Source organism: Uranotaenia lowii, chromosome 1, assembly GCF_029784155.1.
Source record: "Uranotaenia lowii strain MFRU-FL chromosome 1, ASM2978415v1, whole genome shotgun sequence".
Taxonomy (NCBI): Eukaryota; Metazoa; Arthropoda; class Insecta; order Diptera; family Culicidae; genus Uranotaenia; species Uranotaenia lowii.
The window spans coordinates 96,885,047-96,909,560 of NC_073691.1; the positions used below are offsets into that span (position 1 = coordinate 96,885,047).

General features: G+C 38.1%; 4 protein-coding genes and 2 long non-coding RNA genes across 7 annotated transcripts; 2 read left to right on the forward strand and 4 right to left on the reverse strand.

Moving 5' to 3' along the window:
* Positions 1-206: 206 nt before the first annotated feature.
* Positions 207-655, forward strand: LOC129748750 (uncharacterized). Its single transcript, XR_008737811.1, has 2 exons — positions 207-331; positions 411-655. It is a non-coding gene; the product is annotated as an uncharacterized LOC129748750 (long non-coding RNA).
* Positions 656-1,829: 1,174 nt separating this feature from the next.
* On the reverse strand, positions 1,830-7,098 carry LOC129739004 (dnaJ homolog subfamily A member 1). Of its 2 annotated transcripts, none has more exons than XM_055730359.1 (4): positions 6,961-7,098; positions 4,640-4,977; positions 3,570-4,359; positions 1,830-2,946 (listed from the first exon to the last, which is right to left on the reverse strand). In XM_055730359.1, exons 2-4 carry the CDS (start codon positions 4,942-4,944, stop codon positions 2,833-2,835), a joined length of 1,209 nt encoding a protein of 402 aa, XP_055586334.1. In that variant the 5' UTR covers positions 4,945-4,977; positions 6,961-7,098; the 3' UTR covers positions 1,830-2,832. The 2 variants fall into 2 exon arrangements, with proteins under 2 accessions (XP_055586334.1, XP_055586335.1); XM_055730360.1 differs by lacking the exon at positions 6,961-7,098 and adding an exon at positions 6,612-6,749.
* Positions 7,099-10,742: 3,644 nt separating this feature from the next.
* Positions 10,743-12,850, forward strand: LOC129758583 (uncharacterized). The gene is made up of 5 exons (XM_055756120.1): positions 10,743-11,123; positions 11,211-11,695; positions 11,756-12,046; positions 12,466-12,539; positions 12,603-12,850. Exons 1-5 carry the CDS (start codon positions 10,980-10,982, stop codon positions 12,668-12,670), a joined length of 1,062 nt encoding a protein of 353 aa, XP_055612095.1. The 5' UTR covers positions 10,743-10,979; the 3' UTR covers positions 12,671-12,850.
* A 1,334-nt stretch (positions 12,851-14,184) lies between these two features.
* On the reverse strand, positions 14,185-15,543 carry LOC129737654 (uncharacterized protein K02A2.6-like). Its single transcript, XM_055728812.1, has one exon. The coding sequence runs from the start codon at positions 15,541-15,543 to the stop codon at positions 14,185-14,187; it is 1,359 nt and encodes a 452-aa protein (XP_055584787.1).
* Positions 15,544-15,774: 231 nt separating this feature from the next.
* LOC129737655 (uncharacterized protein K02A2.6-like) lies at positions 15,775-18,204 on the reverse strand. Its single transcript, XM_055728813.1, has one exon. The coding sequence runs from the start codon at positions 18,202-18,204 to the stop codon at positions 15,775-15,777; it is 2,430 nt and encodes an 809-aa protein (XP_055584788.1).
* A 722-nt stretch (positions 18,205-18,926) lies between these two features.
* On the reverse strand, positions 18,927-19,633 carry LOC129751535 (uncharacterized). The gene is made up of 3 exons (XR_008738741.1): positions 19,516-19,633; positions 19,106-19,449; positions 18,927-19,039 (listed from the first exon to the last, which is right to left on the reverse strand). It is a non-coding gene; the product is annotated as an uncharacterized LOC129751535 (long non-coding RNA).
* Between the last annotated feature and the right edge of the window lie 4,881 nt (positions 19,634-24,514).

Below are 24,514 nucleotides of genomic sequence, written 5' to 3' on the forward strand. Positions count from 1 at the left end.
TTTCAACTTCAATGACAATATATACTCTATCCCGATGGATAGAAAAAAGAAAAAGATTCTTGTTCGCAAGAAGAACCATCCCCCTGGTTAATATTTCCGGCTTTCGGATGCAATCACCTCAATTTTGAACTGTCGGATACGAGTGTGAAAAATTAAGACTAACATCAAAATGTTGGCACCCTTGCCTTTCAGTAGATGTCAAACGTGTGACGCTCATCCGTCCTGCTTGCTTTCAGATTTCAGCTTCACTCCAATTTCAATCGGCTGAGCTTCCAAGGTGGACGTGCATTGCTTGCCTTCAGAAAATTTTCCTCGGCACGCCATTTTAAATGTAAGTACCTATACCTATTTAACATAAATTGTAAATTGTGCTCTTAGGTAATTTTTGTTTTTCGATCACTTTTCTACAGGTCTGTGAAGTGGATGCGCTATAAGTGGGCTCTGGACGATTATGTTCCTCCTTAGGATGAAACAAAATTGTCCAGAACGTCCCAGCTTTGAAGAGATTTACTAACTTATTGTTGCTACTCCATCTTAAAAAAATACCACGCGGTTTAAACGTGCCAAGACAAGATGTACATGAAAAAAATATCCTTTCGTTCGACTGTAGAACTATTTTATAAATAATGAATAAATTCAACATTGTGTTGACTAATTACTGATGTTTTCGTAAACTTGATGACAATCTCAAAACCTTAAGCTTTTTAGAGCACTCGCCGTTTGCTATTCGATTAGGTCGTTCTAAAGAAAAGACAAATACATTGAAAGTGAAGTTTCTCGACTTTCTGAATCTGGCGATTGGTATTATGAGTCCTCTCACGTTAGACAGGATCCGAAAAAAGGAAAATTCAGTTACGCATGGAGCATCCTTTTACCTATCAGCCATTCAAATATAACGTAACGCGTTTAAAAAAGGGAGGGGGTAGAGCAGCTTGTTACGGTTTGTGGATTGAAAAATCGGAACGAAAGTGTTACGAAGTAGGGAGGGGGGTCGGAAATTTCTTGACCTAATATGTCAAGCGTATTCTTGATAATTAAAGCGCTAAGAATCGGTGCGCAAATAAAAGTTTCCAGAAAACGCGGTTCAAGATTTTGCACCACATACATGAAAATTTGGTTGGTATACTGACATGTTGTTGATTTTGGCACTCCTCTGATCCTGGGGGCCTTAATTGAGACTGTCTGGTTTCCATTTCCAATAACAACAACATACAGCAAAGTTCGTTCATGTTGCCTGTGTGTACTGGGCTTAACTGACAGCCAGCCTACTTTTAAATAAACTTCATAGGTAAATAACGATGAAGGAATTCCTATTCTTATGTCAATCTGATTACAAATTCAGAAATACATCTTCACGTGCAGGTTTCTTCTTATTGAAATGCGGCAAATGTCCCTTATGAAAAACCCCCTGGAAACAATAAAAATCATCTCAAGGGTGATGTAGGTCAATTTGGAAGTTTTTTTTTAACAAAAGGTTTTATTAAGGCATTTTACTTATAAAGTTTTTATGTGCCAATTTGGAAGTTGTTACTGTACATTTCCTTAGAGACCGCAAAACGCACATTTGGAATAGTTTATGGCGTTTCACGTCGACCCACGAAGGCATAATAGACCGAGGCTCTTGAGTCTCCTCGATATAGACTTTTTCAACATTAATAACTTACTGAATTTCGAAAGACGTTCAATATCGATTAAGATGCATTTTAATCATTTCTAGCATATCGTGTCCCCAAAAATGTTCTTCAAAGGCCAACCCTTGTAACGTTTCGCAATATTAATTTTGGAATGTCATCTTGTAAACAATACCGAGAGTAAAACGCTATAAACCATTATCTTCTGGGAAGTTATTGATAATTTATACTCAATGTTACAATCATTGTTCCATTCTAAATGAAGATAGAAATGTTTCATCCTTTACTTTCACCCGAGTATATATAGACGTGGTTGTTTGTTTGGTTTTCATACTTAGTGATTCAAGGGTGTTTTGTTTGTTTATTAAATATTTCCATTGTTTTCAGCTAGATATAATAATTCAGCTTATTTTATTCGTTTCTCCCTAGCCTTGTTCCGATTAGCGGTATGATTTCTCAAACCACCATCATGGAACCGATGTATCTTTAAAACTTTTCAACAAATTCCTAAACTGTTCGGATCTACAAAATATCTGCAGAATACAGCAAGTAATTGGTGCTATGTTTAAGATTAAGAAGAAATAAAGAAAAAAAAAACTTTGGAGCAGTGTTAGCGAGCATTTCAGAGGCGGTGTCAACGTGCGGAGATAACCTGGATCATTCATTCACTGAAAGAATGAATGTAAAAAAGAAGGTAAAATAGTCCAAAAAACAAGTGTTCTCTATATTGCAAGTCATTTAACCGCGATTTTAGCGATGCAATAAATATTATTATCTTGGATACTTTGTGGAATGAACGACGGAGGGTGTTGTCAAATATTCTACTAGAGAAAACTCTTTTAATGCGTTCAAAGCTTTTCAAAAAGATAAAAATGGAACTTTAATTTTCATGTTTTTGAGATATTTGTGCCAGATGTATTTGCTGAATCCGGAAAAATTGCGTCGAGTTATCTCTTGTAGAAAAGTACATTAAGTAATGTTTTAGTTAAGGACAAAAAAACTAAAAAATTATAATTTAGCTTCTAATGCACACACTTATACAGTATACGCATTTCCCCTGCGCTTCCCGTGTACCTATGCCTCCGCTTGACATTATTTCATTTTATTTTCTTGTTATCGGTGATAGCTAACTGTTGTGTTGTTCTCTTCTCCATCTGTTTTAAAGTATCACCTGGCCGTGCCGAATTTCGATTGAAGGTTCTTAACTCGTAGCACACTGCTGCACCCTCACGCCCGGACCGTGATGTTCATCGTCCTCGTCGTATGCATTTTTATAACTACTATTCCGGCGGTCCTGCTCAGGATCCAATTCCATCTAGGCGTTGAAAAGGGAAAAAAAACATTTGAAGAATTAGATTTGAAAAAGCTTTGAAAAATTTTAAACTAATGTAAATAAGATATTTCGTTGAATTAAAAATTGCTGTTAACTCCTTGCAATTATGCTTATTTAGAAACATTTTTTTTACAATTTATTTAACATTTTGAATCGGTCCAGTTTCAACTTTTTTTCAATTCAAGAAATTTCACTAATAATGTATTCGAATCCGTGATTTGTGGAAACGGTAGAAAAATAACAACCGCATAGGTCTCAGCAGTAATATCCGTTGAAGTTCCCATGCCCATTTGCTGAGCGTTAATGCTTTAGCAATCAATCGTCCGCTTGACAAATTTCCATTTTTGATCGGTGCAATAGAATCGCACCTTGTTCGGATATGGAAATTTAACATGCGCAGTAACTATCTCTTTCCGTCACTGTAATGTGACGATCGTTTGCGTATACCTTGTAGTAAAACCTGAGCTTCGAAACAAAAATACTATTTCTATAACTTAGTAGGGCCGTATTGAGATGATGCCATTCAGCTCTTTCGAGTCACTCAACAATTTTATCCAAATGAAATACTACTATTTTCATATGGCTATCTACATATATTGACTTACCATATTACATTCCTCTGCGTTGGCGGGAACTTTAACGCTTGTCCTACCCGGTAGAGCTTGTTCAAGCAATGGAACCAAATCGATAGGCATCGATTCCGGGAACACCACGAAGAACTGGATAATTAATCGTCCCTTTTCGAATGGATTTTTATATTGGGGCATGCCCTCGCCGGCAATGTATTTGATGGCTTCGTGCTTGACCACTTCACCCTGATACGACGTGATTAGCAAATCTCGATCGTCCAGTGTTTTAATGACTTTTTGGAAACCGCATAGCGATTCCACGAGGGGCAGCTGCATGCGCATGATCAAATCCTGTCCCGATCGTCTGAAAATGGGATGTTCCTTCTCGTCCAACACTACAACAATGTCACCCGGTTGTAGATCAGGATCTTGATCACCTTCGCCAGAAAATATTATTTTTTGGCCGTCACGCATACCCTTTTCTACGTTAACTTCGAGAATTTTGCGATCTCGTACCGTTTTTCTGCCGTTGCAATTTTTGCATTTGTCTTTCTCGTCAATAATCTCGCCCATACCACGACACAGGCGGCATGCCTCTTCAAACTGCTGCACAAAACCGGGTGCCAACTGTTGGATCTTAGTCACAATACCGGTTCCACGACAGGGCGAACACTTCTGAACGGCACCCTTCTTTCCGCCGCGTCCTTCGCACTGATCACAGATAATATTTTTTTGTAAAGCTAACTTTCTGGTCGCTCCGGAGTATAGTTCTTCAAGAGTCACTGACAGTTGATGAACGAGATCTTTGCCGCGACGTTCCCGTTTGCTGAAATAAGAAATGATTTTGACTTAGTCATATTTCATCAAACAAATTAAAATTTTCGTAACTTTGAGTGAAACAATGTCTACAAAGGATGTAATGAATACAATGTAGGACTTTTTCACGACTTTCGATACTAACGATCAAAATTCACAGCATTTATCCCGAGTTACTTTGGCACGCACTCAGAATCCAGGACATTTGGAGGTAAATGCAAAGGATGAACTGCATAAGTGGTGCCACTTATTCCTTTCTGGACAATATCTCTCATATCATCTTCTCTTACCTGCGTCCGCCCATTCCGCCGCTGAAGAACATCTCAAAGATATCCATCGGACTGTGGAAACCGCCACCACCTCCGGCTCCACCCTTCTTGATAGCAGCTTCACCGCCTTCGTCGTAGATGGCCTTCTTTTCCGGGTCTGACAAAACTTCGTAAGCCATTGAAATCTGCTTGAACTTCTCTCCTTCATTGGGGTTCTTGTCAGGGTGGTATTTCAGTGCAAGCTTCCGATAAGCTTTCTTCAAATCCTCCGGGGAACAACCCGGCTTAACACCGAGCAAGTCGTAATAACCGGTTTCCTTGACCATCTTGTGTCTTTTACCTGAATCGGTTTTGATTTTCTAGGAAGAGTAAAAAAAATCGATACTTTAGTTTGATTATATTTCCGATTTCAATGTAAAAGCATGATTTTGACGATTTTATGAATGTAGAGAAATTGGACCCACCACACGGTCAAACGGTTGGCTCTTTCATATCACATATTTTTGGTTGAACCCATAGCGTTTATATGCAAAGGTGATTTGGTTGTAGGGGATTTTTCAACTGCCTATTGCTAAAATAATTCAACAGCTAGTAGTTCTGGCTTTACTTTTCTAGTCTGATTCAATCTGATACTTAGTTTAAGTTAGGTAGTTCTCAAATATACTTGAGTAGATCTCGAATTTGTCCGGAAGACGGAATTAAAACAAATCGATAAACAAGATTGTATCATGTAAGTTACATAGTGTTTTTAAATGATTAAAATGTTTTTCACAATCTTTTTTTTACAAAACCTATTATTTTCTTTCAAGGTTGAACTGGCCGTTCAACTTCCAGGCAGAGGTTAAAATAAAAAAATAGGCCACTGATCTTATATATTATTTAAATTTATCAATTTTTTTTTTTGAAAGAATTATCGGTAAGATAACAAGTAGATATTGAAAAATGCATTGCAACTGTTGTTTATTGATTCAAGGCCAGCCCATCGATACAAAATAATAGTACAGGTCAACCGAAAACAATTTGATAGTAACAAATGAATTAATAAATTCTAATCTGTACTATTCTGGCAAGCACTAAATAATTATTCTAAAGGAAAAGCTGATTTAAACGAAGAGATGGTGTTTTTTTTCTAAACTCCCCACTGAATTTAGTTATTATATCAACAGCCTGATGACTTGTTGACATTTTCTTCAGATTAATTCGGTCTTCATTCAGTTTCGCCTTTGATCTAGCGTTTTTGAAGGTTTCTACCGTTTCCTACTATAACGTGTTCACAATGACCGTTGACTTAAAATAAATCTTTAAACATGTGTTACTATTTTCGTGTTTTAATTGAAGAAATTTAGATTGATAAAACAATTAACTTGATCAGATGGATCCCGATGATTCAAACTCATCGAACCCTTATCTCTCCTCATCTAAAATCGCAAAGCAAAAAAAAAACAAAGCAAACCATCATCATGACAGCTGACTTGGTGCCGTTTGTTCGAAATCGTCTTTTCCTGACGAAACAAAATGGCGACTCCCGAAGAAAAAGAAACTCAAATACTCAAACTCAAATACATTTTTCGAAACGAAAAACATTCTACATTTGCAAGCACTAAGCATGTTTTAGAATGCGAACATCGGAAACTTAACAAATGATTTTTTTAAATAATTACTGCATTTATTCTGGTTTCGCCAAAATGCACACGTTTTCCTTATTGAGAAAAAAAAAACACGCTTGCGAAGTTCAGGGACAATGGCGCCTCACAGTTCATGAAAGCAAAAAAAAAAATCCGTAACGAAAATTTTTCTCATTTTAAAATAATAAGATTTAATTACAGTAGAGTTAATGAGACATAAGTAATTAACATGGTATATGAAAAGACCTATTTCAGAAAAATTTCTCTTTTCTTTGGATTAAGTATTTTAGGTTAGCTCGGGAAGCACGTCGACTTTTACTAATAAAATTTACCGTCGATCTCAATCAAAATCCCCTTTTAGTACTTACGAATACGAAAAATACCAATCACAGCTACAATTTTGTGAAATCACGAATTTACGAATGCTGATAGCACGTTATTACATAAAGGGTTTTGCTTCTAGAAATTTTAGCGGTGCAAGTTTATCGATTTTTACCATCGAATTACGGTTTTAGAAATTTTCACTCCTTATTTTAAGGGCAGCAAGTTTTATCTTTTTATCCCGAATTTACTTCGTTTGCTAATCACACGCGATTCTAGCTGGCCCTTCTGCTTTCAGACCAATTGTTAGAAAAACTGAATCACCGCACAAGTTTGATGAAACAGGCCACAGTTTAGTGGATGCCACATTTTTATTTCACCCATTTATGAACTCACCAACACAAACGCAGCGAATCCGACAAGAGCAGCAGCAACGAAAGCCAGAAATCTTCAGAACGTTCTGGAAGCCTGGCTAGCGACGGACTGACTGGTTTTTGTGGTGGAAATTTTCACTGTTGCTGGTCGAGAAGTTTCGCTAGGGAAGAATCCATATATGACGCTACAACAGAAAAACTTATAATTCCAAGTGTTTGAAAAATTGCTCAACAAGATGTACCTTATGTCAAGAATCACTGTTAAAGTTAAATTCAGAAGCTTTATTTACTTATTTAATATATGTTCTGAATATAACTGTTGAAATACATGCTTAATTGTGTTCAATTTAATTCGTAATGTATGGAAGCTCACATGGTTTGTTGAATTCAAATCACGAGATGTCAAACTTTGACGTTTACGAACATCACATCGACACGCTCAAATATTAATAGATATTTAAAAAGATTTTCGCTCCGACACGCTTATCCTATTTTGGAAAAGTGCTAACATATCAAGCGTGAGTTTTCAAAAGGACGTATGTCGCAAAAGTAAACAAATTGAGTTACTGTTTGCACGGTATAGTAAATTTTATTTTCTTCTGTATGAATTAACTGTTTGTACAAAAAAAAATAATATGCCGTTAGCTAAAAAAATATAAAAACGACCTATGTCATCTTTTCTCAGTGTTTTCGAAATTCTTCTTTACACCTCTTTTTGGTAAAACGACGCATCTGTCAAAACAAATCTCGCGTGAGCTTTCATTACGTCGAATGAAACAAAATTTGAAAAACTGAGATATTCACTAAAAAAGCTTCATTATAACATTATCTACCTATGTGATTGATAAAACAATCAATTTAAACCCTTTTAATATATAAAATTTAAGACTTCCAAAACGACGAATGAAACAAAACCTTGATTGCCAATTTCAATGTTGCTTACGTCCCTTCTTCCAAACGGCGAATGTGCAGAGGAAGAAAAACCTAGCACATTCACTATGGATTCCATGAGCAAACAAGTGTATACAGGTAGAGGTTTTCAGAATATCAACCTGGCAATGAATATTATTTCAGATTCTTCTTTTCAAGCGTTCTTAAATCGATACTCAAGCAGGCTTTCGAACGCTGTAAAATAATGCAGCAAGGGAAAGAAACCGAACAGCAGCAGCAGCAGCAAACCTAACAACTAACTGCATCAGGCTGAGCGGCAGCAGCCTGCTGCTGTTAGTCACCCAATCACCCGATTCACACTTATATTACGCATTCACTAATAAATCTACCGCTGCACTCGACAACTCAATAAGTTAACATTCACTATGCCGAGAAAATTGAAAATTTACCGGTAATTGCCTATTTGGGCGTAAGTGCAAGTTGAACGAATCAAAGGACGAATGAGACAAATTTCCCCTCCAGCTGGTCGGCAACAGAAAGCTGATCAGCAGCAGCGAGCTGGTTTGACCGATGGCGCACCCGATTCACACATTTCATTATGCATTTACTCACCAATTTACCGCTACACTAGATATTTCACTTATTAAACAGCCACTACGCCGAGAAAATTGAAAATTTCCCATAGTATTTGCATCAGAAACATTTGGGCGTAAGTGCAAGTTGAACGAATCAAAGGACGAAAGAAAAGAGACGAATGAAACAAATTTCCCCTCCAAACGACGAATGTGTTCAGACGTATGAACGATTTATGTTTGAACATGTCGTATGTTCCTATATGATTAAAAAATAGCTCTAAAAATTGCAAAAAATTAAATTCATAATGTGGAATATCTGACACAATTAGTTTCCATGAATATTGCGTATTTTTTGAAGGGTTATCGGCGACGGAATGAAAATGGATTTGAAAAACACTCTTCAAATTTCAGAAGCGTTTTTCTCGGTTCGGTGTTTCTGTTTCATTCGACGTAATGAAAGCTCACGCGAGAAATAATATCGCACACACAGCAGATAGGATCGCAGCAAACCGTCGTATGCGTCAAATCAGATACGTCGGTTTTTTCACATCATTGCAGATGCGTCAGTTTTAAAATAATTCAAGCGTGAGTTTTCAAAAGGACGTATGTAACATCAGACAAAATCTGAGAAAAAGGAGCGACAAAATTATGTTAATATAAATAAATGCTATTTAAAGCTGTTTGATCTAGAATCAAGTTTTATCATGGCAGCTGTAGGAAAAACAATAATGTTTTAATTATAGGTTTGAGCATACTGGATTTTTTGCTGTTTCCTAGTGAATTTGTTAAAAAAAATATTTTACACCGTATTGTTGAGTTTTTTTTTCACATACGCCATAATGATTCGTCGTTGTGACAGTTTAATATTTACATACACCCTTTATGATTCGTCGCTTGGACAAATTGTTTTCATTATGCGTCAAATCAGATACGTCGGTTTTTTCACATCATTGCAGATGCGTCAGTTTTAAAATAATAATTATTTTAAAACTGACGCATCTGCAATGATGTGAAAAAACCGACGTATCTGATTTGACGCATACGACGGTTTGCTGCGATCCTATCTGCTGTGTGTGCGATATTATTTGTTTTGACAGATGCGTCGTTTTACCAAAAAGAGGTGTAAAGAAGAATTTCGAAAACACTGAGAAAAGATGACATAGGTCGTTTGTATATTTTTTTAGCTAACGGCATATTATTTTTTTTTTGTACAAACAGTTAATTCATACAGAAGAAAATAAAATTTACTATACCGTGCAAACAGTAACTCAATTTGTTTACTTTTGCGACATACGTCCTTTTGAAAACTCACGCTTGAATTATTATTTTAAAACTGACGCATCTGCAATGATGTGAAAAAACCGACGTATCTGATTTGACGCATAATGAAAACAATTTGTCCAAGCGACGAATCATAAAGGGTGTATGTAAATATTAAACTGTCACAACGACGAATCATTATGGCGTATGTGAAAAAAAACTCAACAATACGGTGTAAAATATTTTTTTTAACAAATTCACTAGGAAACAGCAAAAAATCCAGTATGCTCAAACCTATAATTAAAACATTATTGTTTTTCCTACAGCTGCCATGATAAAACTTGATTCTAGATCAAACAGCTTTAAATAGCATTTATTTATATTAACATAATTTTGTCCCTCCTTTTTCTCAGATTTTGTCTGATGTTACATACGTCCTTTTGAAAACTCACGCTTGATATCAAAAATTTTGTTAATATTTATACAAGGTATGTATATAACAGGTACTCCTGAGACAGACGATGGTCCGCTTTGTTGATGTTTTTTTTATTTTAAAAAATCACAACATCACATGTTGATTTTTATTTTGAACTGTAAAGATTAAATTCGTTCAATCACTTTTTGAAATAGAATTTTTTTTTGTTCAAATGAAAATTTCATTCAAATATTTATGAATATGAATATTTAATATTCTTTTTCAGTAGAAATTTTATTTTTTTATCAGTTTGAAATGCGTTGGATCCATAGAAATTTCTATTGCTTTTGCTTTTGCAATTGCTTTTAAGTGGTTTTAATTGTTTAAACTTAAACTGGAAAGCTTTGTAAATTTAAGATTCAAACATCTTAATGTTTATTCACCCTAGATTAGTTTTATTTTCTCACTATTCAACAACAAATTTAGATATTGTTTAAATATTTAATAAAAATCAGGACAAATCAGGACGTTTTGATGGTTATTTTCAAAAAATCAGGACAATTCAAGCGTTTTTAAAAAATCATGACGGCCTCTCGAAAATCAGGACAAATCCTGAAAAATCAGAACACCTGACACCCCTGAGCCAGAACAAAACAAAATCAGCTGCAACTGTAACCTATTGTAACCTACAACAAAAAATTTGGACATTTTCAATAGCTTTATTAGGAACAAATTCTGAAATTGTAAAATGAAATTTAGGTGTGTGTTAAATAAGGCAGTAAAATTATTAGGTTGTTAGTTTTAAGAGGCATTTGGCAAAATGATCTACGGTATAATTTTGATCAGCCAGTAAAGGACCACCAAAAATGTGAAAAATCGAGTTCAGCGAATAATATCAAAATGTTACTCCAAACGATGCTGTATTTGCGGTCTTTAAAATCTCTATTTCAAAATGATAGCAGCCCCCGGAAAACGATAAATTGCATCTTTTGGTTGTGTTGTCTGTTAACATTAATATATTTCTACTTCAAGAAGAGTTTGGAGGTAAGCATGATCTCCATAAAATACCAGTAAATTGGACACCTCATCTTGATTGTTAATGTCATGTATTTATTTTGGATTTGTTTTCAGCTGGTTCTCCGACGTGGAAAAATTCGTGCATTGAAACATTCCCAAACCATTCACCATGCGTGGAACATCTGCTTCTATGCTGCGGCGACAGTATTCCTAGGTCTGTACCATAAGCTGTTGATAAGGCCGGAAATTGCAAGTCAAAGCAGCCGCTACTTCCCACAATACAACAACACAATCTTCCTAGCTGCCTGTGATATGGCCAAGTTCGAGATTGTAACGATGGTCCTGGTTGCTTTCGACGTTATTGGCACTCTTGTACGCGTTCGTAATTATGATTTTTCCGAAGCAATCTCTAAGAGTGTCTACGCCGCTCTGCTGCTTTGTTGTTACATGCTGCGACTGGAAAATTACAGCATTCTCCTGAACCTTTATCTCGGTCTGTTTAATATGTTTCAAGAGACGCTACTATTACTTTCGCTTCATACGAGCGAAACACGTGATACTACATTAAGGTTGTATGTGATACTAACATTTAGTTCATGGTAAGTCGTACAAACAACTATAATTTAAATTTGATATCATTGATATATTTCTCCTTTCAGGTCGTACCTTTTTCTTAATATTTTGCCTTTTGAGTTCCTCATTCCTACATTATACACAGACAATAAAGATCTTCATTTGTACTTAAATATTCTATTTTGGCTGTGGTACTGTTCATGCGTTTGGAATTCGCCAATCTTAAAATACTTGTACCACAAAATTTATCATCTTCATCCTTATGATTGCATTGGTGGAGAGTCAGCTATGCGGTGCATTCTGCTGAACGACACTAGACGCTTCCGGCACTATCGGAATCTCGAACGCGCCTATTTGGAGCTTAAGCTTTTCCACGAGTAAGTTTGCTTTTCTCCATCTACTTTCTAAAAGCTCACTTATACTTCACGTGAAAATGAACGTAAAGGTTTTGTAGCCTAGTGGAATCGATGTTGAATGGTTGGAAGATGAAATTCCAGCCGGACTCGTTCGTTCCTTAAAATCTGATGGAACTGTTTTCATTCCGATTTCCCCCCCTTGATGAAATTTCCGCGGTGAATCGAAAAAAAAACAGTTTTAGAAGGTTTTAAGGAAGGAACGAATCCAGCTGGAATTTCATCTTTCAACCATTTTTCATCGATTCCACCATGCTTCACATACATAGGTACTAGATGTGTCGCATTTTTGAGTTACTAATAAAATAAGATTTTTCACGTTCATTTTCACTGGAACCGGGTTTTACCTAGGAAGATTAGTCATTACCAAATTATTTTTCCAGTAAATCGAAAATATCCGGAGTTAAACATGGCGATAGCGAAACTGCATCTGTGAAGGCTTTTCAAACTTTGAAATGTAACCCAAGATTATATCCCCTGATGTGTTCCATAGGTTTTATACCACATTTTCAATTTACAGGCGTCCTAGCGTTGAAGCGCAAATTGAAACGAATGCGGGAGAACCGTGATCAACTCTCAATCGAGTGAACGATTGAAATAGCGAGCACAAATTATGACCACAAACGAGTACATAAGGATTTACACCAATAACCTCAACGAAAGCTTAAATTATGAATAATAAACGTGTCCTAGTTCACGTCTCTTTGTTCCATCTTTTTTTTAGAGGCTGAGAAAATAAAACTAGGTAATCCATGTTTTTCTTCTTTACAGTTGAATTTTTATTTTATGAGAAAGGAAATAGAGATGTCCAATTCAAAGTTTGTATGTAAGTCGAAATAAAATCGCAGTCTTCAACAAAGTTGTAAATGGAATTTGAATCTTTGATACCGAAAGCTTATAAATGTTCTTCAATGATGTCACAAATAGTTACAGTTCAGAAGCTCGATTGCTCTAAGGTGTTGTACTTTTTGTGCACAAAAATTACTGCGTTAGAATTTTACAAGCGAAAGTGAGCTACCTAATTTAATTGAGCTCTCTAATTTCCTGCATAGAAGGCAATTTCGGTTCACAAGCGAGTTTACACAGTGACGTTATTTGCGCCTGAGAGCAGACTATATTTAGCATAATGTAAGCTTGTGTAAGCTAAATTAAAAAGACTCTCAACGCGAGCTTAAAACGCTGTGCCTGCAAGTAGACTGTGATGTTCCTAATAGGAAGGTAAAATGCTGCGCCAGTGAGGTAACTGTACTGCACCTGAAACAATCAGTCAGCTAAATGTGCTGCATTTGTAGGGTAAAACTGTACAAAACGCACCAGCTAAGCATACACGCAGCGAAAAGGTTTTTTATTTCAAAGGAAAGTGCCGCAAAAACAAAGGATTTTTTCCTTTGATTTTGGGATAAATAAAAATTCCTTTGATTCAAATGCATTGTCTTTTGTTTTGAAGAAATGTGTTCCTTTGGATCAAAACATGTTCTTTGTTTTAAATAATGTAATGCTTTTGATTCAAAAGACATTTCTCTTAAATTTATGAAATGTTACTTAATTCCAACAGTTCTCGGGTTTCAATTTTAAAGCATTTGTTCTTTGAATCTATTTTGTGTTCCTGAACGTTCTAGTACTACAAAACAAATGTTCATCCTATTGGAAATAAGAAGAAATCGATTATGTTTTTATACATTTTATTACTGTCAATAGATACATGTTCTACCTTCCACATCGTCGATTTTGCGTATAGAATAGGAATTTTTGGACCGATTCATCTGTAAATAAAGAGGAGAACGAAATGTACACGTAAATGCTAAAATGCATTTCTTTCATAACAGGAAAAAACGGCTTGTAATTTATAATATTGAATATCATATGAGAGTGTTATACCCCGGGTAATTATGGTGACCGTGACACGCAATGAACCAGTAAAACTCGGATTAATATTTAATTTCACAAACGTTTATTTATATCACGCTTACTCAACACTTTCCAATATCCGAATGAATGTCTCCCGCATTACTCAGCCAGGGCCGCACTCCAGGCAGTGTTCTGAGAACAAGTCGACAGGTCCGCACTCAGCATCACATCTCCCTTTCTTTGAATTTGAGAAGCTACATGTAGTAGTCATTGAACCGACTAGGTTTCTTGGCTGATCTGCGCTGGCGAGCAGGTATGATGGGTTCAGATGAATTAGTCTCGGAATTCGTTACCTCTGAATCAAAGCCATGGAAATCCTCTTCAGATGACGCCTGCAACTCATCTTGATCGTCACTGTTATTGAAAGGTACCCCGTCTGATACAATCTCTGGCTGAACAATCTTTTTAAGATGCGCAACGTTCCTATCATATGATTTGCCATTCTGGAGGTCTTCGACTGTAGCCCGTGAGCCAGACCGTGACAGAACAAGGTATTGTTTTGGGCTGAAGGTGGTGAGCAGCTTGTTTCCAGGTTTTAAGTTCTGCATAAGAACCGTATCCCCTGACTCTATTGAAGACTTTCTTGCACGACGACGAGTGTCTTCCATTTCCTTCCCCTTTTCTTTCAATTGTTGGTCCCGATCTCTGAACTCTGTTTGTGGCGGAACCGTCTCAACATCTCCAATTGCTGGGAGCTTAGATCGAATTGTGTGGCCATACATTAGTTCGGTGGGCGTTTTCCCGGTTATGGAATGAGGCGTCGTATAGTACATGATAAGATAGTCCTGCAGGTCCTGTTTCCAGTCTCTTCCGAAGGCAGCACTGATCTGGAGGCGTTTTATGAGAGATCTGTTCTGCCGCTCCACCAGACCGTTCTCTTGCGGCCAGTACGGTGTCGAATGATTCAACGCGATTCCGTGGTACTTGCAGTACATCTCTAGTTCAGTGCCGATAAACTGCTTGGCATTGTCGAGCGTAATGGTCCGAGGGTAACCTAAGCGAGTGAAGATTCGGTCAAGCTTGTTAATGGTATCTTTAGCGGTTATTTTCGACATGATTTCAATTTCTTTATAACGGTTATAATAGTCGATGATAACCAAAAGATAAGAACCACATGGCAGAGGACCCAAAAAATCAATAGCGGTGTCGATCCATGGTCCAGAAGGTAGAGAGCGACGGCTCATCGGTTCCGGTTTGCTTGGTAGTCCAACCAGACGACAGCCTTCACACGTCTTTACTCGGGACACGGCATCTTTATCCATGCCCGGCCACCACACGCGCTCACGGAGACGGCGTTTCATTAAGGACTCTCCCGGATGTCCTTCATGGGCAATGTCAAGCATTCTTGATTTAAGTTTAATAGGTACGACAAGTTTGTTTCCCCGGACCAACAAATCTCCTACCAATCCAAGTTCGTCCTTGAATGAAGCAAATGGTTTAGCCTGCTCTTTGTCCCAATTTCCTGACCGCAAACATTCTTTGACACTGTTGAGAACTGAATCCGATCGGGTGGCATCTTCAAGTTCCTGTACGTCGATGGCAGCGGACTCCATTACCGCTAAAACCATGAACTTACTTTCCGCGTCAAACGTCTCCGATGGCGGATTATTCACCAGACGAGATAGGGGGTCCGCTATGTTGGATGATCCTTGACGGTATTTCACTATGAAAGAAAAAGACTGGAGGCGCAGAACCCATCGTTCCACACGAGCACATGGCCGAGATGTTGGTCGAAAAATCGCTTCTAACGGTTTATGGTCCGTCTCAAGCTCGAAAGTCCTCCCCTAAAGATATACCGCAAACCTTTCTACACCCCAAACTAAGGCTAATGCCTCTTTCTCAGTCTGACAGTATCTCTGTTCGGTGCTTGTTAGACTCTTGCTGGCGTATGCAATCGGTCGTGGCTCGCAATCAGTTGAACCTTCGAATTGTATTAAAACCGCCCCCAACGCTACCGGTGATGCATCCGCGATAAGCCTAGTTCGGAAGGTGTTATCGAAAAAATACAATTGCTGCACATTACTGATCATGTTCTTAATCTTCATGAAGGATTCCTCTTGTTTTGTCCCCCATACAAATTTAATGCCGGACCGGGTCAGTTCGCGAAGCGGTGCTGTTATTGTTGCTAGATTCGGGAGGAAGCGTCCGACGTACGTCACTAACCCAAGGAAACTTCGTACCTCCTCGGCGGTGATTGGTGGTCGAAATCTTCGAAGAGCCTCAACTTTACGGTTTGACGGTCTTATACCTTCCGACGAGATCGTGTGTCCGAGAAATTCCAAACTATTAACCTTGAACAGACATTTCTCTTGGTTTAAGAGGATTTCACGATCTTTCAGAATCGATAGTACTATCTTTAGTTCCGCATCATGTTCTTCTTCTGTGCTACCAAAGACAAGGATATCGTCGATAAAATTGACGGTGTTTTTGCAGCGACTCAAAACTTGCTCCAAGATTCGCTGAAAGATCTCTGGAGCAACTACAATTCCGTACATCAGCCGTTTATAGCGAAAGAGGCCCATGTGGGTTATGAAGGTTGTTATGTAACGGCTTTCTTCTTTCAACTCCACTTGATGAAAAGCCTCTTTTATGTCGAGACGACTAAAATACTTCGCGGACGTGAATCTGGGCAAAAAATCCTCAACCGTGGGCATAATATGACGTTCTCGCAAAATCGCCTGGTTTGCGCGGCGCATGTCGACGCACAATCGAAGGTCCCCATTATCCTTAAGCACTGTTACTAATGGTGAAACCCATTGACAGCCGCCTTCTACCGGCTCGATGATGTCACTAACAAGCAAAGAGGTTAGCTTTTCCTCTATTTTGGATAAAAGAGCAATTGGGGGACGACGAGGATGTTGGCACACCGGCGCAACACTTTTGTCAATAGGGATCTCGATTTGAACGCCTTTGATTTTCGGGAATGGCCGTTTTTGCGTAGACTTAATCATGTTAATTCCGTGAGTGCTCGGTAATCCGATAAATAAAACCCCCAGACTCATGGCTGTGGTACGACCTAACAAGCACTGTTGGCCTCCGAGTACCACGTAAAACGTCGCAACCTCTTCAATGAGTTTTCCTTCGTCATCAATTGATATGCATGCGTCAAACTTCCCAAGGACAGTCAACGGTTTAGCTTTTTCCCCATACGGCAGAAACACTTCGCTGCAATGTTTCACTTGGTTTCTTATCTTCGCTCCATTATTCTTCAAGTATTCCCACGCCTTTTCATTGATTATATTTTTCACGCAGCCCGAATCGATCAGTAACTGTAACGTTACTCCACCAAGCTTGAGCCAAAGTAATTCTCCGCCGTCGTTTATATTAAATATGAAACTTCGAGATTCCCTTTCCCTGTCGCTCTCGATCTCGTTTATGCGGTATCGCTTGAATCTGTTGCTAGGACCTGGTCTATTTTCTTCCGCAAACTTCCTTTTAGTTGTAGGTGTTCGACATTTTACGGCATAATGTCCCATTCGTTTGCACTTGCCACACTCCTTTTTACGAGCAGGACACTTAAGATCGTTAGCCCGATGTTTGTCGTTTCCACATCTTGTACATTCGTTGCTGGAGGGAAATCGGATTTGGTTGATGCTACTCCTCTCATCACTATTTATCCCAACGGACTCGGAGGCTCCCGAAGATGACATATTCATCAGCTGAGCTTGATGCTTCACCGACTCATATGAACTGACAATTTTAGCGACTTGGTCAATATCGAGTGCATCTTTTTGCAAAAGCTGTTCTTTTAGATCATTAGGGGCAAAAAGAATGACTTTGTCAATGACACTTATGGCTCTGCTTTCCTGAGCCGTACTTCCGAAGTTACACTTGCTAGCCTGATCCTGACAACGCAACATAAACTTTCCGATTGTCTCCTCCGGATTCGGTTTGAGTGTCCAGAAAACATTCCTCTCAAACGTCTCGTGTTGCTTAGGGGAGAAGTATGCGTCTAGATGCTGTATAGCGACTGCGTATGGGTCAATCCCCTCGTTTTCGTTTTCAGCCACATCGGCACCCGGGATCGACGCGAATACCTCCTGGAGGTCTGGACCGGCTCGTGCAAGAAAAATATTCTTGATACGAGTTTTATCGGTCTCTCCTGAAGCCGCAACGATAAAATCGAAATTTCGCTTATACTTGATCCATTCGTACCGAACAATGTTACGGGGAATAGCCTTAAATTTGAAAGTTTGTATCTCCCACTTCTCCATGCCTGATGGATCCTGAAATCCAATATCTATGGTTAACAATTACTGATCTTTTTTCTTAATTATTATTTTTTTTTTTTACCTGATGGATTCCGCTTTCTGTTCTTTAGACAGACTGAACTAAGCTTCTTGTGAGCTTTTCGTAATCCGCTGTGCAGCCGCTATTTCGTAGCCTATCACATTAAGTGACGTTAAACGCTGACACAGCCGCTACCTTGTAGCCTATCGCTCTCAGCGACGAATTTTATTTCTCTGCTATGTTAGCAGTCGCTACTCTGTAGCCTATCGCTCCCAGCGACGATTTGTTTAAAAACACTGCTTTCCGGCAGATTGGCTAACGCTCAACACGGCGGCGTCACCTTCAAAACATAATGTTGTCATCATAACCTCAAAGTTAACCAGCCGTATGATGGTTGGAGCAAACAAAGCAAAGAAAAAAAATCTACTAAATTTTTGTTTAAAATTTAGCTTTTCTTACCTGTCCAGTTACACCTCGTCGCCAATGTTATACCCCGGGTAATTATGGTGACCGTGACACGCAATGAACCAGTAAAACTCGGATTAATATTTAATTTCACAAACGTTTATTTATATCACGCTTACTCAACACTTTCCAATATCCGAATGAATGTCTCCCGCATTACTCAGCCAGGGCCGCACTCCAGGCAGTGTTCTGAGAACAAGTCGACAGGTCCGCACTCAGCATCACAGAGAGAACTTACTGTTCGATGGGTGATGCAATGTTGAATTTTCACGATTCTGCCATTGCGATGGCTCTCAGCGACTGTTATCGATCCTGCTCCTTCTCTATCATCTTGCGGTTCTTCTTAATGAGGACCTGAATTTCAAAAAAAAAAATCAATTAAACCTCCAAATTTAATATTCACATGGTATTGAAACTTACTATATTTTCTCTCGTAGTCCCGCACAACAAGGCAGAATGATGAACTTCATTCCTCTTAGGATCCTGAATCTTCAGCTTTTTCTGGCTGCCTTTCCCTTAAGCTTGACCAGTCGCGAAAGTTGTCTCGAATTCAGGTCAAATAGTTTCCACCTTTTTCTTCTTTTCCGTGACCTTCTGTGCTCGGCAATCTTTCCCAGATTTTCATCATCGCTGGGCATTTCCTCATCCAGATCGCCGTAACTGATGCTCGGGCAACCGAATGGCAAAATATGCTGCTTCAAGGACACCCGCGGCTAGCAATTCGCGTACCATCGGCCAAATACGGATGTTTAAAAATAGTAGGGCTAAAATAAATTAATAAGTTTTGTTAACAGTTCACCTCAGACAAAATAATTAATAAAAAGACTCACCAGTTGCTCTCTTTCGTCTTTATTATAGCGATCGGTTTCCGCTGCCGATACCAATGTTCCGGTCGTACCTTTTTGTGGCGAATCTAGATTTTCCCGATGTCTGCTGTCGGGTGTCCACTTTCTTTCAAGCATTTTCGCTTTTTTATTTACTGACAGAAAAAATAAACATCACAAGACTACACGAAATCGAAATAAAACTTGATTTCAAAAGAATATGTAATCCAAATCAAAGGAATTTTTCTTTGATTCATGGACTAAATAATTATTTTTTGATTTTAAGTACAGTACATTCATTCAAAAAAAATTTACATTGATTTATAATAATTTTCTTTTCTTTCGAAAAAAAAAAGTTTTTAAAACTAAGAAATAAAATTTCGATTCAAAAATCACTGGATTTTGATTTAAAGGTACAGTTTTTTTTGTTTCAATGGTACAGGTTTTCTCTGCGTGTAATTGCTATTTATAGCGATACCAATCATCTAAGAACCAAATTGAAAGTTGACGACGATTCAAGGATGAAATTTACGTATTATCGAAAAGAAAAAATATGATATAAACTCGATTTTGACTATTTTTTGTAAAAAAAACTAAAACAGCCAGAAAACAAACCGCGGGGTAGAATGCCAAAACTAGTGGACAGAACGCACCAATAAGGAAGGGTGGTAAGAAAAAGAACAACGATTATACGGAATGTAATTATTGAAACATCAAATGTTTAATAATATGTTCATTAGACTGCCCCAAATTTGTATGGGAAATTCAAAACCTGTGAAATGTTATGCGCTGCAGGTTAAAATTGATCCTAGGCCTAGTACAAGATCTCATGCCAAATTTGGGCCAGATCGGATCACGTTTAGGGGTCGCTCAACGAGCCTGAAGTTTGTATGGGATTTTGAGACATTTTGTTCGGGTGAAACATGAAAAACCAGTTTTTCATCAATAACTTTGGTTCCCGTCGGCCGATTTCTTTCAAAAACGGGTTTTCTTAAAGCCTGAATTATAAAAAATATTTCATCCGAAGACTGCATTTCAATTAGAGTTAAGATAAGAAAGTTATAAGGCTTCAAAAATGGGTTAACTTTTTTAAGGATGGTATTCATCACTGTTAATGAGTCCAGGCGGTCGAACATTCTGACGCTTCATTAACAGTGCTGAATACCACCGTTAAAAAAGTTAGCCTATTTTTGAAGCCTTATAACTTTTTTATCTTAACTTTTATCGAAATGCAGTCTTCGCATGAAATATTTGTCATAATTTAGGCTTTAAAAAAACCCGTTTTTGAAACAAATCGGCCGACGGGAAACAAAGTTATTGATGAAAAACTGGTTTTTCATGTTTCACCCGAACAAAATGTCTCAAAATCCCATACAAACTTCAGGCTCGTTGAGCGACCCCTAAACGTGATCCGATCTGGCCCAAATTTGACATGAGATCTTGTACTAGGCCAAGGATCAATTTTAACCTGCAGCGTATAACTTTTTCAAAAGTCGGGTCATTTGGGGCACTCTAATGTTCATCGTATTTTTGTAAACTACCATTCTTTGGCTGAAAATCATTTAGTATTGCTAAACTCATTGAAAATTTTGCTTTTCAAAATACACTTTTTAATATCCTTATATTTAAAACGCCTTCAAGTAGGCAACGAAATTCAATTTTTTTGACTGATATAGCGATATCGTGGCAAACATGGCGGCCGATTATTTTTTCGAATCGAATATTGGTGCACCGTTTTAACTCGAACAAGGACGAAATTTGTTATAATTATGCATTGTTATCGTAATTTGGGAGTCAGCAAATAAAAAGAATGGCAATTAGTTTTGATATTCGGGTTTTCTCAAAAGTTAACAGCATTCAAAATTTGAGCGTAAAACACGTGGTCTTGTGGGCATTCTGCCCCAATTTTCATATGATTGATTTTTGATAAAATTTGTAGGAAGTTAATAAAATACAACAAAATATTTATAGTCTTCCGAAAGTGCACATGAGTGGTAAAACGATAAGCTGTAGTTTGGTCAGATTGCGTAGGCTGTTTTACCATAAAACCTTATATGTTACTTATGAAAAATTACAAGTTTCACGCTGATTCAATTAATTCCTCTGTTTCTAAGAACTAAAGTAGATTTCGTGAACTTTTCATCTATTGAATGAAGAAAAAGCTTGTTTGCTACAATAAAAATGAAGAAAAACATCATTGGAAGCCGTAGGTTAGTGTATATTTGAGAAAGAATGACATGGGCCATCTTACCCCGCTGGTGCGTCTTGTACAGTTTTCCCCTACGTCTCAGTGGTCGAGTGGTTAGCGTGGTAAGACGGGTGATTGCTGGTCCATTGATGGCATGGGTTCGATTCCTATCTCGGTAGTGGGTGTTAAATGTGTTAAGTTGTCCACGTTATGAATTCAGTCTGTAAAGCCTAAATCCGGAAGCGGCTCCACGTTAATCAATTTAGGATCCGGGGAAGAAAGTAAAACCACTGACCACACTGACATGACACTTAAAACAAAAATTCAACCATTTTCTGTCTAATTTTTTGTTGTCAGATTGTGCAGGTTCGCAATACCAACGGCAGGTGGCGAACCTAAAAAATTTGACAAAAAATGCCCTGTAGGATAAATGGTCCTGTTTAGCCCGATTTTATCGTAGAAATTGCGAGTTTTATTTTCAAAGTTGGGTGGCATTTCCTAACTGGGATAGCATTTCTTCAAATCGATCGATGCGCACTCTGGAATCGACATTGCGTACTGTTGGAAAAATTATCCAGAAAACTATAAATTGTCTGTTAATCTTCGCGCACTAGATTTTATATTAGACTGATAACGGTCCCATCAGTGGGAATCGCACGGCGCGCACAACATAAGGATGTGATATGGTAGCCAACTGGAAGCGAACCAGTTGGGCCAAGGAAAAGATATTCTTGTATCGTTAGAGTAGTCGGTGGTTCTGACTGGAGAGTTCCAGCAGGGTCGAGCTCTGAAACCAGAACTAACTGTTTTATTGATTCCTTCAGTTTATATAGTCTTCTTCAGTTTTACAAATTGTATGGTCATCAAAAATGAGTTTATAGTAAATCCCTTTGGAGGAGTGAAACGACTGGAGTGACAAAAGAGTTCATTCAGCAGCATCGATAATTTGTTTTGATCGATGCCGTTCGATTCTGCTCAACTGCGTGCGCGGGGAGATAAGGAAGATGAAAATAATGCGCTGTCGATCTAGTCACGAGTGGCTACTGTATGTGCCGTTACGATCATTGGCTATAAGATGCTTATGTTTATATTTTGATTAATTGGTAATTAGGGATGCTACAAAACGAAATCGAGTGTCCAGTCAGTATAGTCAGTGCTTAAAGTACGCCTTTGGCAAATTTAATGTGTTGAACCTGAGAGCTGATTGTGCTGTGCGCCAGCCTATAGATAATTCTAAGGTGTTAGGTATACGATAAACTGTGCTGCGTTACCTTACAAGCAAGTTAGCTGGGCTGCGCTTAATGAGAGGTAGATTTGACGCGTTTCAAAGAATTAGGCATATCTCTGAACCTGCGAGTCTACGTAAGGCGATGCTCGACGTTCTTCTCGAATTTTTGGAAGGGGGCTGTGAAGCAAGGTTAGCTGCTGCGTAAAACGTGAAATAATTTAATTGAGCAGAGGACCAAAAGCATCACGAAGAAAAATCTACAGAAAAGAAGAGGTTATAGTAATAGGGTAATAATAATAAAAAGAGATGATAAAAATATTTTTATCTTAATTTCTTCTGAGAGAAAGGTGAATGTGTGGGTCATGCCAACCGGGATAAACGGAGAGCGAATATAACAAGCCAATATAATGCGGTTCATCCTCATCGTGATCGCTATGTATCGCTGATACAACTGGTCTCACCAGTATGTACGCGTTTTATATGGTATCCACAGCCACAATAACTTATGCCGTTTTCGTTTTCTCCACTGGGGCGGGGCAAAACTTTTTCTGAATAAACAAACAAAATTATCACCCGATCAGACTGAAATTTACTGTATCGTTTTTTTTCTGTTCGGCAAAAAGCCAACAATTGTTGAAAAGATTTGTAATCGTTCAAATTTTAACTTTAGATGATCAGTTTCGTGTAGCGAGTCACGTAACTCAGTTTTTTAGGTGCTAAATTTAGATTTAGCAATTTTTAGAACAACCATTAATCAAACCATTTTAATTTATCAGCTTCAAAAACGATTGCATGCAACTGCCTGCTTGAGGATAACTGGGTTGCCACTGCCAATAAACGAAAACAGGCCTTGATGAAAAGCTCCCATGAATTGCTCCCGCCTTTGCTTTGCAATTCATGGGAGCTTTTCATCAACATGCCCTCTAGCCTAAAATTTCAACACCTATCAAGCTTTCTCCTATTGGCGCACTAATGCCTGTCTATCCACCTTTCTTTCAAATTTCAATAAAATAAATTCTCTCTAGTTTTCATTCCGCCGCACATGCCATTAAAATTATAATCATAAAAAAAAGAACTATTTATCGTACCCAAATACCCTTCCTAGCCAACTTTGGTTTCATTTGCTCAATTAGTTTTCAAGTTATGCAATAAAAAAGGGGTTGAAGGCCTCACTGAAAGGTGGGGAGGGTACCAAATATTCTTAGAAACATTCCTCGTATTCCCAAGTACTCACCCAAGCCAAGTTTGGTATGATTTGCTCAGTTCTCGAGTTACGAAGACTTATTACTTTTGTATGGGAGAACCCCTCCTCCCTTCCAGGAATAGGGAGGGGATTCACGTAAATCGGTCCAGTAGTTTTCGAGTCTATAGGGAACAGACAGACAGACAGAAATTCATTTTTATATATATATATATATGTAGATGGTTGATGCTCGACAAATATTCAACGGAAACTATAACCACGTGCGTATCAACACTCGAAGGTATAAGTCAGTGGTATAAGTATTCTAGATTGAAACGAATCCTGATTGCCTTTCTTGAGCGATTTTCCGAACATTGCACGGCACTTTCCAAATAAACGAATTTCA

Coding starts and splice junctions, on each gene's coding strand:
- LOC129739004 (XM_055730359.1), bottom strand. CDS start 4,944: ATGGTCAAGGAAACCGGTTATTACGACTTGCTCGGTGTTAAGCCGGGT. Junction 4,360..4,639: donor GGCGGAATGGGCGGACGCAG/GTAAGAGAAGAT, acceptor TTCTTATTTCAG/CAAACGGGAACGTCGCGGCA. Junction 2,947..3,569: donor ACGCAGAGGAATGTAATATG/GTAAGTCAATAT, acceptor TTCAACGCCTAG/ATGGAATTGGATCCTGAGCA.
- LOC129758583 (XM_055756120.1), top strand. CDS start 10,980: ATGTTACTCCAAACGATGCTGTATTTGCGGTCTTTAAAATCTCTATTT. Junction 11,124..11,210: donor ACTTCAAGAAGAGTTTGGAG/GTAAGCATGATC, acceptor ATTTGTTTTCAG/CTGGTTCTCCGACGTGGAAA. Junction 12,540..12,602: donor GGCTTTTCAAACTTTGAAAT/GTAACCCAAGAT, acceptor TTCAATTTACAG/GCGTCCTAGCGTTGAAGCGC.
- LOC129737654 (XM_055728812.1), bottom strand. CDS start 15,543: ATGGAGTCCGCTGCCATCGACGTACAGGAACTTGAAGATGCCACCCGA.
- LOC129737655 (XM_055728813.1), bottom strand. CDS start 18,204: ATGGAGAAGTGGGAGATACAAACTTTCAAATTTAAGGCTATTCCCCGT.